The sequence below is a fragment of the Rhinoraja longicauda genome, chromosome 13 (assembly GCF_053455715.1).
Source record: "Rhinoraja longicauda isolate Sanriku21f chromosome 13, sRhiLon1.1, whole genome shotgun sequence".
Taxonomy (NCBI): Eukaryota; Metazoa; Chordata; class Chondrichthyes; order Rajiformes; family Arhynchobatidae; genus Rhinoraja; species Rhinoraja longicauda.
This window is the reverse complement of record NC_135965.1, coordinates 9,750,545-9,768,318: the sequence shown is the minus strand read 5'-3', so window position 1 is coordinate 9,768,318 and position 17,774 is coordinate 9,750,545. Positions and strand designations below refer to the sequence as shown.

Sequence of the window (17,774 nt, the reverse complement as noted above, 5' to 3'; positions counted from 1 at the left end):
ATAGGTACAGCAGGCAGTGAAGAAAGCTTATTGGCTTGTTGGCCTTCATTGCGAGAGGATTTGAGTTTAGGAGCAAGGAGGTTCTACTGCAGTTGTACAGGGCCCTGGTGAGACCGGACCTGGAGTATTGTGTGCAGTTGTGGTCTCCTAATTTGAGGAAGGACATTTTTGCTATTGAGGGAGTGCAGCGCAGGTTCACCAGGTTAATTCCCGGGATGGCGGGACTGACATATGATGAAAGAATGGGTCGACTGGGCTTGTATTAACTGGAATTTAGGATGAGAGATCTTATAGAAACATATAAAATTCTTAATGGATTGGACAGGCTAGATGCAGAAAAAATGTTCCTGATATTGGGGGGTCCAGAACCAGGGGTCACAGTTTAAGAATAAGGGGCAGGCAGTGGAGGCCAATTCACTGGATGTTTTCAAGAGAGAGTTAGATTTTTCTCTTAGGGCTAAAGGAATCCATTGATATGGGGAAAAAGCAGGAATGGGGTACTGATTTTAGATGATCAGCCTTGATCATATTGAATGGTGGTGCTGGCTCGAAGGGTGAATGGCCGACTCCTGAACCTATTTTTCTATTATTTCTATGTTTCCAATTCAGTTAGGCATCATGTTCAGCACAGACATCGTGGACTATTGCGCTGTACTGTTCTATTTTCTATGTTTATCACTTGTGAAATGTCAATGCAGAAAGATTAGAGTTTTTCCTAAATGATATCTGCATGTACTATTAATATTCATTGGGGCAGAAGGTCAATATAATTTTCATATTAATGTGAAATTCGCCTGTATTTTTGTTCCTTACAAAAAAGAAATGTTTGATAGATTTGTTAACAGTTGAGAGGTTACATCTGCAAGCAATAAGCTGAAAAAAACCTAACAAGTATTTGTTGTTTTATGCAAGAAACTTAACAGCTTGGGTCAGAGTTTAATAAAAGTCCTTTGGGGAACTAAATAGTATGTCAGTGACTGGCATGTATCATAAGCAACAACGTGGGCGTGTAAATTATAGTTTTAATTAGTAAAGCATTGCACAGCACTTTACAGTACTGTTATTAAACAGCTTCATGAGGTGCCTTGCAAACATTCTACTATGTTATAAACGGAATTGTACCCAGGGACACATCAGGAGGTATGTGCCCCAGATGAATAAAAGTCAAAAATTAGGTTTCAGGAATTTTTACAGAGGAAAATTAGGTGGTAAGCAGAAATGTTAACTTACTTTGGGGGCGAGGGAATGCTAAGGATCAGAATATTAAATGTAGGGAATTAATAGATTTTTACACAAACTTATTTTTCACCACACTGCCCCGCACCATCATTCGTCTTGAACGACACATTGAAATAAATGTAAACAAGATTTATCAAAGCTGGTTCCATTCTGCGAATCGATTTTTTGCCAAGCTTCCAGAACCCTCATGGCAATGGAGATGGGATACTTCTCAGGCATTCACACCCATCTCAAAGTGTATGGGGTACATCTCGCAGAACAAAACTACTCCAGCAGCTAGAAGATTGCATTTCAATCCGTACTACTTCAAGAATTGGCGGCTTCAAGGGGCGGCATGGTGGTGCAGTGGTAGAGTTGCTGCCTTAAACCCCAGTCCCACTTAGGCGAGTTTTTAGGCGATGACAGGCGACTAGGCTGTCGCCACACGGTCGCTGGTGTGTCCCCTGCATTGTCGTGAGTAGTCTCCAAAGAGTCGTAGCGTTTTTCTGGTCGCTTCCGGATTTTAAAATGTTAAAAAAATGTTGGCAGCTGTTGGTTTGACGCCAATGATCGTAGCTTGACCTCTCCTGACCTGGGTACTGGCGTAGGTTGTCGCCAGGTGACGTAGGTTGTCGCCGGTGCTGACTTCGGCAAATTCCATTGGCGACTACCTACGTCAACCTACGTCAACCGACGACAGGTACCGACATCAAAACCGGAGGCCAAAATGATGTGAATTGTCTTCAGTTGTCTTTGACAGGGTCGTAGATTGTCGTAGCTTGTCGCGGGTAGACATAGGTTGACTTCAGTTGTCGTAGGTTGTTGCCTGCGTGGTCGTAGTTTGTCATAGGCGCGGTCGTAGGTGGATGTCCTACATCGCGACAACTGGGTTGCCGGTTGTCGGTAGCTTGCCGTAGCTAGACGTCGACTAGGTGGTAGGTTGTTGTAGCTTGTTGTAGACATTGTCGTAGGGGGGGTCCAGTCGCCGGTTTTTCGGCGACCTGCTACGACTATGACAGTCGCCGGCAGTCGACTAAAAAAACGCCTAATTGGGACAGGCCCCTTACAATGCTTACAATGCCAGAAGCCCAGGTTCGATCCCAACCACCGACAAACTCTGTACGTTCTCCCCGTGACTGTGTGGGTTTTTCTCCGAGATCTTCAGTTTCCTCCCACACTCCAAAGGCGTTTGTAGGTTAATTGGTTTGATATAATTGTAAATTGTCCTGTGTGTGTGTGTGTGTGTGTATAGGATAGTGTTAGTGTGCCAAGATCGCTGGGCAGTGCAGGCACAGTGGGCCGAAGTGCCTGTTTCCTCGCTGAATCTCTAAACTAAATTGGTCTACACTAAGGAATACACATGGTCTTGTGTATCCCTTTAAGCAAAATATTACAATATTCTTATAAATAATTACCAATTCCCCACTGGAGTTCAGATCCTGGTGTATTACGTTCCTTAACGATTGATTAGGAGACATGCCCAGTTTTCTGTGGAATACAGCAGAGGGATTAAAGCACATCAACAACCAAGAAAGAAATATAACTATTTGTGTAGCAATCCACATCTTTCATCTCTTTATTTCCATATTGCTTGCACGAGGAATTAAATTGTGAACATTTATTGCGAAATGCAGCATAAAATAGGCTAGCTTTGCATTGAGATTTCGATCTTGGGCACAACATTGAGGTGTTCGGAATCTATGCCTTCTTTCAGCAAAATCATCCTGTTTACTGTCCAGGGTGTTTTTTTCAACAGAAGGGAGGAAACTAGACAGGGGTCTACAGCCGATACCTGCCTGATTTACTTGTGTGAAGATAGACACAATGCTGGATCAGCGGGCCAGACAGCATCTCTGGAGGAAAGGAACAGGTGATGTTTTGGGTCGAGACCCTTCTTCAGACAGAGTCTGGGGAAAGGGAAATGAGAGACATAGACGGTAATATAGAGAGATGTATAGAACAAATGAACGAAAGATATGCAAAAAAGTGACGTTAATAAAGGAAGCAGGCCATTGCTAGCTGTGGGCTAGGTGATAACGAGTTACAGATAATGAAACTCACCAGGACGACAGCGAATCTAGTACAACGACTAGGGTGGGGAAGGGAGGGAGAGAGAGAGATGGTGATGCAAGGGTTACTTGATGTTGGAGAAATCGATATTCATACCGCTGCTTTGTAAGCTGCCCAAGTGAAATATGAGGAGTGATAGACACAAAATGCTGGAGTAACTCATCTCTGGAGAGAAGGAATGGGTGACGTTTCAGGTCGAGACCCTTCTTCAGGCGGATGAGGGGTGATTTACTTGTGTTCCTTTTTTTATCATTTGTAGTTGCAACTGAACTCAGCTTACAAATATTTCCTCTCAATATGGTTGCCCTAAAGTGCACTGGGTTACGTTTTTATAAAGGTGCTAATTATGTACTAATAACCACTGTGTGAGCTACTGAAACAAAAATAGTATGCTAGAAGATTTGGGAACACAATGCTTCGGTGCTAGAGTTACTGCCTCAGAGCAACCAGATTTAATCCATTTTAGAGATGAGGGAAGTATTTCTTCTTAGGAGTTCTTTGGAACCTCAAAAACTGATGGATACAGATCTTTGAATATTTTTGAGGCAGAGGTAGATATTTTCCTGATGGGCGTGGGCATGACAAGATCCCACTTGTAGATGGGATTTTATTACAGAGGTTACAATCGGATTACGTGATATTGAATGGCAGAGCAGCTGAAGAGCCTGAATGGCCATGGCTGCTCTTACTCTTTTCATCGCTGTTCATCAAACGCAGGCAGGTGGGACTGCTGTAGTTGGGACATGTTGGGCGGTGTGGGCAAGTTGGGCTGAAGGGCCTGTTTCCAAGCTGTGTGACTCTACGACTCTATCTGCTCATGTTTATCATTCAGTTAGCAGAGAGTCTTCAAAAACTGCCAGTACAATGTAAGCTGGAATGGTTCTTCCATATGACCAACTAGTTCAGCGAGTGAATCAAAAATATCTGTCAAAATAGTTTCATTGGAATGCTCATATATATGATTACACAACCTTGTGCCACTAGATAATTTCTGCTGGAATTCTGAAGAAAGGTCCCAACCTGTCCATCTTGATGTCACCTCTCCGTCTTGAATCTGAAGCAGGATCCCAACCCGAAACGTCATCTGTCCATGCTCTTCTGCAATGCTGCCTGACCCGCTGAGTTACGCAGGCACATTGAAACATCGATAGGTGAAAGGCTTGGATAGAGTGGATGTGGGGAGGATGTTTCCACTAATGAGAGAGTCTAGGACCAGAGGTCAGAGCCTCAGATCAAAAAGAAGTTCCTCTAGGAAGGAGATGAGGATTAATTTGTTTGGTCAGAAGGTGGTGGATCTGTGGAATTCATTGCCACTTGAAGGCCAACTCAATGGAAACGTTTAAGACAGAGTTAAATAGATTCTTGATTAGTACGGGTGTCAGGAGTTATGAGGAGAAGGCAGGAGAAGGCAGGAGAATGGGGTTGAGGGGAAGAGTTAGATCAGCCATGATTGAATGGCAGAGTAGACTTGATGGGCCGAATGGCCTAATTGTGCTCCTATCACTTATGAACACTGTGCCTCTGAATGAAGTAAGTAGGTGGAGAGGTCAACTGAAGGGTAGACCTACCTTTCAATGATATGGCCCGGAGTTATTACTGAGAGAGAGCTAGCGAACCAAACCCATCCAACCTGGAAGGTTGCATTTTACTGCATTTCATAAAGTCTACATTAAGATGACTAAATATAGAAATACCAAGCTACAAATGAATCCAACGATAATCATTGTGATTGAAATATTTTTGTCTTGTTTTATCTCAAACCTGACAGTCTGGCCACATACACTAATCCAATCTAGCATGGAATAAGCGCACTATTTTGAAGATAGACACAAAAAGCTGGAGAAACCCAGCAGGTAAGACAGCATCTCTGGAGAAAAAGGATAGGTGACGTTTCGGGTCGAGACCCTTCTTCAGACCTGTTTTGCCTGGTATGAATTATACCAAGCTGAAAAGTAAATATCAGGGTGAAGGGATGCTATTAAATTTGCCGTATGCCACCAAAGTCCTTGAAATAGTTATGAGGTGACAATGTACTTTAACAGCCTGCCAACTATTGGAGGCAAAAAAGGAAGGCAAGTAATATTCGGGGGTAGATAATCATGTAGTGTGTTGATTCCAACAGGAATAAATGACAATATACTTACAGCAGAAGGGATGGAGGAGGAAGATATAGGTTTGTTTATGTGAATCTGGAAGAAAAGCGAGTTAATGGAAAAGTACTGTGAGCTGGAGATTGGAAGACAGGTAAAAGAGATTACCATTTCCTTTTTATTCAGCCATGATTTTTGAGAAGGTTGTAGGAAAAACGTCACAAATTTGAAGGAAATTTTAAATGGTTGTATTTAAAGCAATGTTTGATATAAGAAAGGGAACATAAGTAGCCACATGAATACTAGCTGGCCATGTGAACTAGTGCTGTGGGATATTTTGTGGAATACCTTTGCATGTCATGGGATACATGGCCCCACACAAACACAGGAGATGTCCTTGTTTACAAATTCATATTCTAAGGAAATATTTGCATTAATTATTTGTGCAGCCTAAATTGCCTACCCTTCATATTAGTCCTCATACGCCCGTAATATCTCTTGTCACCAATAAACAACAAAACCTTGTGAATTTACTAAAGGCAAATTGCATTGAATAAATTTGATGGCATTCGTTGAACAGGTAACAGAAGAGGTTGATGCTGGTCATACATTAGAAGATGCAGACACAAGAGACTGATGGAGGAACTTAGCAGGTCAAGCAGCCATCTATGGAGGGAAGAGTTGATGTTTTGGATTGTGACTCTTCATCAGGACCAAATCAAGAGTCTTGACCCAAACTGATAATTGTCCATTTCCAGGCACACGTAGTGCATTTGAAAGTATATATTGTTACTTCCAGGAAACATTTGAAACAACAGGCATATCTAGACTATTCTTATATTCTTATGTAGAGGGTAAAGGACTTAGATAAGATGTAGAGGAGATTCTCCAAGATGTTACCACAAAACATCTTCAATAAGGAGAGGCTGGAAATATCAAGATTGGTTTCTTTGTAATAGAGGGTGGTTAAGCGAATTATTTAAGGTTTTTACAATGATGTGAGCTTTTCATGGAGGAGATAAGAAAAACTATTTGTCCTGGAAAGTAGATCAATAAACAAAACTCTTTGGCAAAAATATATCAGGGAAGCAAGAGGATTTTGTTTTACTCAGCGTAGTTGGAATCAGTAACATGCATAATTTTGAATTCATACATAATTATAAAAAATATTCACCATTATAAAAAAGTTGAATTAATAGATCATTACAAAAAAGGGCTTTGAACAAGTCATGAAGAACAAGATATTACAGGGCAAATGGGTTGAAGCTCTTGGTCTTCCAAAGAACACCGTCCATTGTGCCAACAGTGATTCCTCACTGTGCTAGACTGTTCCCCAATGTCATGTGGTAGAATATCAGTGGTAGATTTTCACTATAGTGCACCTTTATGACTGCACCACAGTCATCCTTCATGCACTGCACCCTAAAAGCTTCCAAATATTCTTAATGGAATTAAAACTATCAGGTTCTATATTGTGGGGCCTATCTACAATGAGCATTTAACATCCAGTGAGAAAGTTTGAAACCTGCCCCAAACATCTGTAGAGGCCTTTCATTACTCCACTACCAAGAAGGTTGACTTGAGGTCTGCAAACAAAGTCCCATCTACATGGTCCTCACCAGCCACAAGAAAACCCAGTTAAAACTAGACATACATAAGACACCCATCAAATGCCAACCAAGCACAGGCTCGGCATTCGTTTCTCTAAGCACCTCTGCTCAGTCTACCTTGGCCTACGTGATCTCCTAAACACTTTTACTCCCCCTCCCATTCCCAAACTGACCTTTCTGTCCTGGGCCTTCTCCACTGTCAGAGCAAGGCCCAATGCAAATATGGGGAGTAGCTCCTCATATTTCGCTTGGGTAGCTTGCAACCCAGCAGTATGAATATTGCTCTCTTTAACTTCAAGTAACCATTGCTTTCCATCTCTCGGACAGAGAGAGAAGGAAAGCAATGGTTACTTGAAGTTAAAGAGAGCAATATTCATACTTCCCCCACCCTAGTTCTCTGACTAGTTTCACTGTCCTGATTAATTTTTCTGACTGTACACCTCGTTGTCACCTTCTCCTCAGCCAACAATGAACCATTCTATATTTCCTTGATCATCGTCTGCTTTCATCTGTTATTTTCACACCTTACCCTTCCAGGTCTCTCGTCTCCCTCTCCCCTGACTCTCAATCTAAAGGGTCTCGACCTGAAACGTCACCCATTACTTCTCTCAAGAAGCTACCTCGTCCCGCTGAGTTAATCCAGCATTTTGTGTCTATCTTAAACGCCAACCAAGTCTGTGGCTCGACTTGGGTTATTAAACTCTAAACGCTTGGAGTACTCCAGATGAATTCACGATACCGCTTGGCTCTTTTCATGACTTGTGCTATTAGAGTTCCGGGGTCAGCGAATGGATTCTTCATAATTGCCTGCAGTCTCTTCAAGTGAACCGCAGCGTTCTGTTACAAGAGCAGATGGAGATATGTTGCTGAATAAAACATCAGAAATATTCCATTCTGAAAGTACCAAATAAACAATATACCGTTCATACTATCTACTTCTTCCATTACTAAGATTGAAATAATGGAAGTTAAAACTTTGCTATTTTAGAAAAACAAAAATCATTATTTTTGTGAAGATAGACACAAAAAGCTGGAGTAACTCAGCGGGTCAGACAGCATGTCTGGAGAAAAGGAATAGGTGACATTTTGGGTCGAGACCCTTCTTCAGATCATCATTTGATTAACTTGTTTGTTCTAGCCTGTTAGACTTCCACAAGTTGGTGTCTACTGTTAGTTGATAATAAGGATGATTCATTTATTATCAGAGATTGCCACTATTGACATGCAATAGAATGTTATAACTGAACAATCTTGCTTTCTCTTTTCACCAGTTTCTCAAGTTATAAGTGACAAAACCAAAACAACCATCAGGGATGCTGCCTGACCCGCTGAGTTACTCCAGCACTCTGTGTCTTTCGTTGGTCAAACAGCATCTGCAGTTTCTTGCTTTTACATTTTCAAGTTTATGTCCTTTTTCAAAAACAATCTACCTTAGTTTTGTAGAGGAAAGTTTGAAGAAGCGTCCCGACCCAAAACATCATCCGTCCATTCCCTCCACAGATGCTGCCTGACCCACTAAGATTGTTAGGTTAATTGGCTGCTGTAAATATCCTTAGTTTAGGTGGGTGGTAAGAGAATCAAATGTTTTTAGTTTTAGAGATACAGCATGGAGACAGGCCCTTCGGCCCACTGAGTCCACGCCGACCAGCGATCCCTACACATTAACACTATCCTTCACACAATAGGGATAATTTACGCATACACCAAGCCAACTAACCTACATACCAGTACATCTTTGGAGTGTGGAAGGAAACTGAAGATCTCGGAGAAAACCCATGGGGTCCGTACAAGACAGCACCCGTGGTCGGGATCGAACCCAGGTCTCCAGCGCTGCAAGCGCTGTCAGGCAGCAATGCTACCATTGCCCACCACAGACTGTTAATGGGTATACTTGGGGGAATGGGTTACAAGAAAGAAGGAGGGGAAAGGGAATGAAAGTATTGTCATGGAGACATACAACATGGAGACGGCCGTTCGGCCCACCACATCCACACTGACCAGTAGGAACCTGGCAGATAACATAGACACAATGGATCTAACCTCTATGTGTTAAGTAAATATGAATGACTTGGTCCATTGAACAGTAATAGGATAGAAACAGAAGCTCTAAATGTTATTGAAAAGCCCATTCCTTAAAGGGGCATAAAATAAAAGGAGCATATAAAGGACTTCAATGGCAGTCATAATGTAGAGGCTTAAGTAATCCTGGTGAACCAGTGACAAATAATGCTATAATGGGAGAATCAAGTCAACTTATGTAATAACAATCAAAAATAAAATAAATTGTGCTTCAAAAAATAATCAGAATCAGTATTAGTGAAATTGCTCACCTCCTACTGGCTTGACACAGGACTGTGTGTCACAAGGCGAATGAACAGGAGAGGCAAGGTTGTTGGAAGGAACTGCAGATGCTGGTTTAAACCGAAGATAGACACAAAATGCTGTAGTAACTCAGAGGGACAGGCAGCTTCTCTGGAGAGAAGCTTCAGATTCTGCTCCCTGTCCCGCTGAGTTACTCCAGCATTTTGTGTCTATAAACAGGAGAAGCAAGTGTTTTATACTCTATTGGATAAGTAAGTACACCAAAGTACACAACATTTTTTCTGTTAGACAATGCAGAAAAATGCAAAGTGTTATTTTGGACAGGAACTATATCAGCATTTGTTGTAATGAGATTATATTATACCGAAAGCAGTCAGAACATACCTGAATACCAGTTAGTGCAATAAATAATCGTAGAATGTCATTAGTTCCCTCAAAAATACGGAAGATGCGTAAATCTCTCATCACTCTTTCTATATCTGTTTCCTGCAGCATTGCAAATAAGTAAACATTAGTACGGAGGCATACATAGTAGATAACTTACGAACAATCTAGTACTTGTATGTATAGGTTTTAAATCCTCAATATTAATAGACAATAGACAATAGACAATAGGTGCAGGAGTAGGCCATTCAGCCCTTCGAGCCAGCACCGCCATTCAATGCGATCATGGCTGATCACTCTCAATCAGTACCCCGTTCCTGCCTTCTCCCCATACCCCCTCACTCCGCTATCCTTAAGAGCTCTATCCAGCTCTCTCTTGAAAGCATCCAACGAACTGGCCTCCACTGCCTTCTGAGGCAGAGAATTCCACACCTTCACCACCCTCTGACTGAAAAAGTTCTTCCTCATCTCCGTTCTAAATGGCCTACCCCTTATTCTTAAACTGTGGCCCCTTGTTCTGGACTCCCCCAACATTGGGAACATGTTATCTGCCTCTAATGTGTCCAATCCCCTAATTATCTTATATGTTTCAATAAGATCCCCCCTCATCCTTCTAAATTCCAGTGTATACAAGCCCAATCGCTCCAGCCTTTCAACATGATATGATATTATGAGTTGTGTTTGAAGATTTTTAAAAAACAGTAGGTTTACTAGTTTTTAGAATGAGGGGCGACCTTGTTGAAAGGCACATAATTTTGACAGAGCCTGACAATCTGGACACAGGAAGAATATTTCCACTGTCTAGAACCAGCGAATACAGTCTCAGGGTAAGGGTAGGAACAGGTGAGGAGAAACCTCTTCTCCCAAAGCTCGGTGTACCTGAGGAATTCTCTACCACAGAAGGTGGTGGAAATGGGTAGATTTATAGACTCAAAATACATCATTGAGTATGGAGGGAGAGGGGGAAAGAATTTGGTGTTGAGACAAAGGATCGGCTATGTTAGTAGTGACTCTTGGTGCAGGCTCAAAAGGTCAAAAAAGCATATTCCTGCTCCTTTTGATTCCATTTATATGTTTTTGTGCAGTTTGTTTTAAATTCCACACCTTCGATTATAGCTATTCATGCATCTCTTACTCCAGCTAAGAATTCCACAGTTGCTTCACAGAGCATTCCATTTGGTGTGCAGATATAGGCCATGCAACACCTCCAAAGTACCTGCATATAGCCCATGCCTCCCAAGATCTGGATACATTCATCAGTCACAAACCAGGCAGCCTCCTGCGGAAAAATGAATGAATAGGATAAATGGAAAGAAAATCCATCTCCATCTTCAGTCAATAGCTATTTAACTTGGAAAATTGTTCATTGGAATAATTTCTCCCATCCCCCATCTGAACAGATTTTCTGCAATGATTTCCAAATGATTGCATTCATCTTCCCGAGGACTGGGAAAGGGGTGGTGAGGGGTGAGGGGATGAGGAGGGGGGGGGGTGCATGTGGATGTTGGGCATTGAAGGGTGGAGACGTGGAGGGGGGGGGGGGAGGTTTGCATTGGACCAGAGTCATAGCACAGTCTAAACTTTATATTTAATCCAATTACTTCTATTGGTCAAACACTATGGTTATTCTCTATCATCCAAATCTAAATAATCTACTTCAAACAATGTCAAACTGTATAGTGAATATTCCATGCAATGTACATATTGAATGCATTTACATTTTTTCAGGACAAAGCATGACATGCAAAAATCAAAAAAAGATCGTGCTTACTTGTTTTTTTGTTCTGTACAGTATTTGCCATTTGCAATCTCGCTGCAAAATGCTAAAATCTATTTGAATACTCAAGGTCTCCTGAGGAGATGTGTATTTCCTTTAGTTTTCTCTCTAATGTTTGGGATACATTGCTGAGATCTCTCAGTATCTTCCCACAATGATGTGAATGAACTTAGAATGGTGGATACAGAACTTACAGTAAGGTAACTTGCAGGCACAAATCATGAGATCAGTTTGTCTGGACAGGCACTTTAAACACAGAGACTTTAAACTAAAACAGACTGAAACTGGATCAAGGAAGCAAAAGGTTGCACACAGTACAATTTAGTAATAAAAAATACTAACAAGGTTCAATCACAGCAACAATCCCTAAACTATATCAATACTCACTGAAGCAAAGATTTTGCTAATTGCAGCTTCAATCTGGAACTCAGTTGCACCTCTATCCATGTTACCACTGACCATATAAGCCATTGACTGTAGAAATACACACCAGCTTCAGTAAGAAAATATGTTGCCATGGAATAACTTTATCGTTATTTCTTTAACTTCCGCGGGTATCTTTTGAAATGAATGATCTGTAGCTGGCTCTATACTCTTGATTAACTTAATAGAAATATACATTTAAAAATACATTAAAAAAATTGATTTGGTTCAGTTGTTCAAATTCAGATTTTATATCGAATGTTATACAGTACTAGACCAAGTGGACCCATTGGGCCCAAACCTCTCCTGCATTGGTGCAGCACCCTCTCCACCCCCCCCTCCCCCTCCCTCCCTTCCCCCTTCCCTCCCCCCCCTTCCCTCCCTTCCCCTCACCCCCCACCATCCCTCTCAACCCCCCTTATCCTCCCTCCTCCCCCTTCCTCCCTCCCTCTCCCCCTCCCTAGGAGTACCTCTCCTGCATTGGTACACCACCCTCTCCTCCCCCACTCCCCCTTCCCCTCCCCCACTCCCCCCTTCCCCTCCCCCCCTCCCCCCACCCCACTCCATCCCCCTCAACCCCCCTTATCCTCCCTCCTTCCACTCCCTCCCTCCCTCCTCCTCTCCCCACCCCCCTCCCCCTCCCCCCCACTCCATCCCCCTCAACCCCCCTTATCCTCCCTCCTCCCCCCTCCCTCCCTAGGAGATCAATTTAAACTTTAAAATATGAATAACTAAAAATATAACACCGATTCCAATAAAACATCTTCCATTGGCAAGTATATAAAATTGATAGTTGAAATGAAAACAGTAGAGACAAGTGAAATTGTAGGTACTTTGATACATCACTTATATGTGATGTCGCATAATTGGGGGGGGGAAGTGACTTTGCCTCAAAGGTTTTCAGAAAATACCACAGGGATTTTCTTTGCTGCATATTTGAGTCAGCTGCAGACATTAAATGATATTGAACTCATAATTTCTCAGGATAGAAAAGAAGGCCAGTTAGACCATGGTATCTAGGCCAGCTCTAGTAACCCTATCAATCTATTCTCCCATAAACTATTCTCTCTCCTGCAACCTGCTTATTCATGAGTAGCTCACAGCTGCCAATTAATCTGTCAACGTGCACATTTCCCTGGCCATGGACAATAGACAATAGACAATAGGTGCAGGAGGAGGCCATTCGGCCCTTCGAGCCAGCACCGCCATTCAATGTGATCATGGCTGATCATTCTCAATCAGTACCCCGTTCCTGCCTTCTCCCCATACCCCCTGACTCCGCTATCCTTAAGAGCTCTATCTAGCTCTCTCTTGAATGCATTCAGAGAATTGGCCTCCACTGCCTTCTGAGGCAGAGAATTCCACAGATTCACAACTCTCTGACTGAAAATGTTTTTCCTCATCTCAGTTCTAAATGGCCTACCCCTTATTCTTAAACTGTGGCCCCTTGTTCTGGACTCCACCAACATTGGGAACATGTTTCCTGCCTCTAACGTGTCCAACCCCTTAATAATCTTATACGTTTCGACAAGATCTCCTCTCATCCTTCTAAATTCCAGTGTATACAAGTAAATCAAGTGGATGTAAATCAGAGCACCTACGAGAAACCTACGAGAAACCTATATGGTCACAAGAAGAACTAGCAAACTCCACACAGATAACACCAGAGGTCAGAATCGAACTTGAGTCATATAGGAGTATCTCTATATCTGCTATACCACTGTGCCATCCTTAATAGCCAAAACCTTAATTGCATTAAGTAACTACAAGGAGCAAAGGCTACTGGTCACTGTCGAGTAATGCCTATATTTCTACAACACTTATTTTTTTAAATGCCTAATTTCTTTCATTGTCGAACGTCATACAGCATGGAAACAGAGATACCGCCCAGCATCTCCATACAGATCATCAAAGACCATCTACACTAACCCCATTTTTTCCTCTTGCTTCCCCATCAATTTACCATGTTCCCGTTTCTATTGTGATCTTGGGGCGCATTACCAACCAGCATATCTTTGGCATGTGAGGGGAAATCAGGGCACTGAGGAAAACCCACGTGATCACAGGAAGAACATGTAAGCTTCACACAAACAGCGCCCAAGGTCAGGATCAGGCCCAGGTGGCTGGAGCTGTGAGGCAGCAGCACGAACTGCTTGAGCACTGTGCTTGGAAACAAACTTAATTGTCCTCTCCCCAGACCTGGGTTTTTGAGATAATTCCAATCACTTGCTGCATGCCTGGCTGTGCTGATTGAATCTGTGGGGCCCTCGATTTTGGTTCAGCTGCATAGAGTCATCATCAAATGTGTAACTAAAATGCTCTGAGAGCAATTGTGCTCTCAAATGAGCAATGCTGAGCATTTTATTACCTCAGTTACATACTGCTGCATAGCCATGGTAGCAATTTTCTCTTGGATGAGACCATAATTATGTATCTTGTTACCAAATTGTGTTCGATTGGCAGCATGGTCCACCTATTAAAAAAGAAAATGTAAAAGGGTATTAGGTAAACACAGCATTGCGGGCAGATTTTATTGCTCGAGCCCTGTGCACTAGGGGAAATCATTTTAAAGAGGAATTGGTGCTGGAGCAAAGCATGATTAATCTTGCTGTAATAAAAATATTTCCTTCACTTTCCCACCAATGATTATTGTTTAATCACTTCAACAAATCCTTCACTTCATTAACTTTAAATAAGTGTGTGCCCAATGCGACCATTGTTCTGCACAAAACTCCATCTATCTGTGTGGAATTGGTACGATGTAAGCCTACATAATGATGCAAAATATCCCGGGGACCAGGAACATGTCTGGGGTGAATAGGCACTGGGCAATGAGGTGCTAAATGGAGCTGGACACTGTCCAATGCTGAAATTAGGCTAAGTAAATTTCCTGTTGAGTCGGGTGAAAATTATATCCAGCCCCTCGCAGCCTGGTTCTCAGAACATTGCCCAGTCCATTTGGACTTCTCATTGTTATTCATGCTGCACCCCAGCAAGATATTAGCATCCAGTACAGTGGAATATCTATAACCTGGAATCACTCCCCATCTCCTCACAGACACATACACACATGCGCGCGCACACACACAGACGCACACAGACTGACACGCATAGATATATATACTGACACACGCACACATACATAGACAGACACACATGCGCACATACATATATACAGGCACATACACACACACACACTTAGGGGAGGAGCCAGCGCTGCCCTCACAGCTGCGGCTTGCCTGCAGTCCGTTTGTCTTTTATGTTTTTTGTTGTTTTTGTCTTAATTGTAGTTTAAATATGATGTAATGTTTGCGGTTGTGTGTTATGTAGGGGGGGGGGGGGGTGGGAAAGTGTCTCTCCCGAACGGAGACCCGGCCTTTGTTTCTGGGCCGTGTATCCGTTCCCGCTGCGGCCTACCACCGGCCATGCACCTGGAGCTGGCGGCCTCCGGCTGGGACCACCTGGGCTCTGGTTCGCAGAGCCAGCGGCCCGGACTCACCACCTGCGGCGCTGGCTGCCTTCGGATGCTGCGGGACGTCGGAAGCCCGCAGGCCCCTGGGTGGGGGCTGACATCGGGAGCTCCGGCAGCGGCAGCGTCTTCGCCCGCTTGGGTCGGCCCGCCGCGGACCTTTCACCGTCCGGCGCGGGGGATTTTTTCTGCCCGGCGGGGGCTTCAATGTCGGACGCCCCGACCGCCCCGACGTGGCAACTCCAACAGCCTGACCGCGGGTGAAGACGGCAGGGAAAGAGAAAAAGACATTCTGGCCTTCCATCACAGTGAGAAGGTGACTGGAGGAGACTCACTGTGATGGATGTTTCTTTTGTTTGGTGTTGGTTTATGATTGTATGTGTTATTGCATTTTTATTGATTATTCTTATTGGTCTTATTGTTGAACTGCGGGTAATTTTTCATTTCACATTTATGTGTGTGTGACAAATAAATGACTATTGACTATTGACACATACACACGCACACACACATGCGCACACAGACACGTGCACACAGACAAGCTCACACATACACACGTGTGCAGCGCCCTGTATTGCTTCTCCTCTCCAATATATTATGTAGTATTAAACTCTGGAAGTGTTAACGTTTCTTTCCATTAGTGGACCGTGATACACAGTGGATGTCACAGGAGCAGGGGAAACCATGGCGATACACTCTTACAATATTTCTTTTTAGTTTCCGACCCATCCAATTTAAAGTTCTGGTCACTAAACAAACTTCAGATTTTTGGTTGGAAAGCATGATTTTAGTTGTAAAATTTGCTCTTTTAAATTCAAAGTATATACTCAACCAAAACCTGATGCTGGGCACTTCTTTTGAATTGTTGGACACTTGGAATAATTTGTAAAGCAATGGAGAAATGGTGAGGAATTGGAACAGAAGCGATTTCTGAAATAAAAAACCAGTATAAGCTCGAAAGGCTAAATCGCCTCTTCTTGCACTGGAAGAATTACTTAATTTTATGATACCATCATTTTCTTTTGGCGTTTTACTTTATTTGTAACAATTAGATTATCTTTTTGTTTTGCAGCACTATGATTTCTTAACAAGATAATGTATCAATCGCATTTTTATAAATTCAGCTAGAAACAAGCACTTAGAAGTGCCACAAAAGATCATGTTATTAGCAGTTCAGTGTGGCATTGCTGACAAAGCTCAGTTTCAAAATGATTCCTTCACAATTTCTAACCGATCCAGAGAGATCGGGATGTTAATTTACATCTTAACTGATGGCGGAAGGGTCTGTTGCATACGCTGATGAATAACCAGAATGGTCTCCAATCTATTTTGCACAAGTACAGAAAATTATTTCTAGGTATCACAAAATGCTGGAGTAACTCAGCGGGTCAGGCAGCATCTCTGGAGAGAAGGAATGGGTGACGTTTCGGGTCGAGACCCTTCTTCAGACTGATGAAATTTCTTCAAAATTATTTCTCATGTGGATGAAAATGAGATGTGGCCATTGCCAGGAAGAGCAGGATTTCTTGGTTATCCCTGAGGTGCTAGCTCAGGGCACATGAATCAGTAAGGATGTACAACACATTGGGGAAATTTATCAATTTTGATTTAGCCTTCAAATCAATTTTGATTTAGCACAGTTTTTAACTCATGAATATATACTGCAGGCAGAACTATGTGTTTTTTTGGACCAAATCCAATACACCAATAATTTTGCTCCAAATGGCACCACTGTGATTTTATGGCCTAATCTTTTTCTCCTGATTAAATTCCAGGTGGAGTTTAATCAAAATGTCTATAGAACCTCGTCAAAATGTTGTTAGAATTCAATCCGTTCACATGTTCTGCCAATCATCTTACCAGCAAAAGCTTAAACATTTCTGGAGCAATTAATTTGTTCAAGGAGAGTCTGTTCAGATTCCAAGCACATTTCGCAGATGTGATAGTTCAGGAAAGGTACAGCAAAGTAATGTCTTTCCGTGAATTCACCAAGGGGCCAAGGATAAATTATCATGCGATTCTCATACACCAACCCTCCACCACACATACACACTATCAGCTAATTGGCAAAATGTTTTTAGTAGCATTTTTCCTATTTATACCGACATGACTCTACTTAAAGCCAATATTACTATTCTGGTCCATGCAAGTAAATGAACTAAACATGAAAGTTTTATTTACAAAGCCGCATTTTATTTGCATGTTATGTTCAAAATAATAAGATATCTGCACTGGAGACAATTGACGTACTTGATTAGTTTAGTTTAGTTTAGAGACACAGTGCGGAAACAGGCCCTTCCTGTGATCCCCATACACTAGTACAATCCTACATATCAGGGATAATTTACAATCTTTACCCATCAATTAACCTACAAACCTGTATGTCTTTGGAGTGTGGGAGGAAAACGGAG

General features: G+C 42.4%; 1 protein-coding gene across 1 annotated transcript in view; it reads right to left on the bottom strand.

Moving 5' to 3' along the window:
* LOC144599136 (very long-chain specific acyl-CoA dehydrogenase, mitochondrial-like) overlaps positions 1 to 17,774 on the bottom strand; it is a 62,848-nt gene that overhangs the window by 15,577 nt on the left and 29,497 nt on the right. The window contains exons 10-15 of the mRNA XM_078409868.1: positions 14,263 to 14,367; positions 11,859 to 11,945; positions 10,911 to 10,973; positions 9,695 to 9,796; positions 7,728 to 7,825; positions 2,634 to 2,706 (exon numbers count right to left, since the gene is read on the bottom strand). Coding sequence (XP_078265994.1) covers positions 2,634 to 2,706; positions 7,728 to 7,825; positions 9,695 to 9,796; positions 10,911 to 10,973; positions 11,859 to 11,945; positions 14,263 to 14,367 — 528 coding nt within the window. The remainder of the gene's footprint in view (positions 1 to 2,633; positions 2,707 to 7,727; positions 7,826 to 9,694; positions 9,797 to 10,910; positions 10,974 to 11,858; positions 11,946 to 14,262; positions 14,368 to 17,774) is intronic.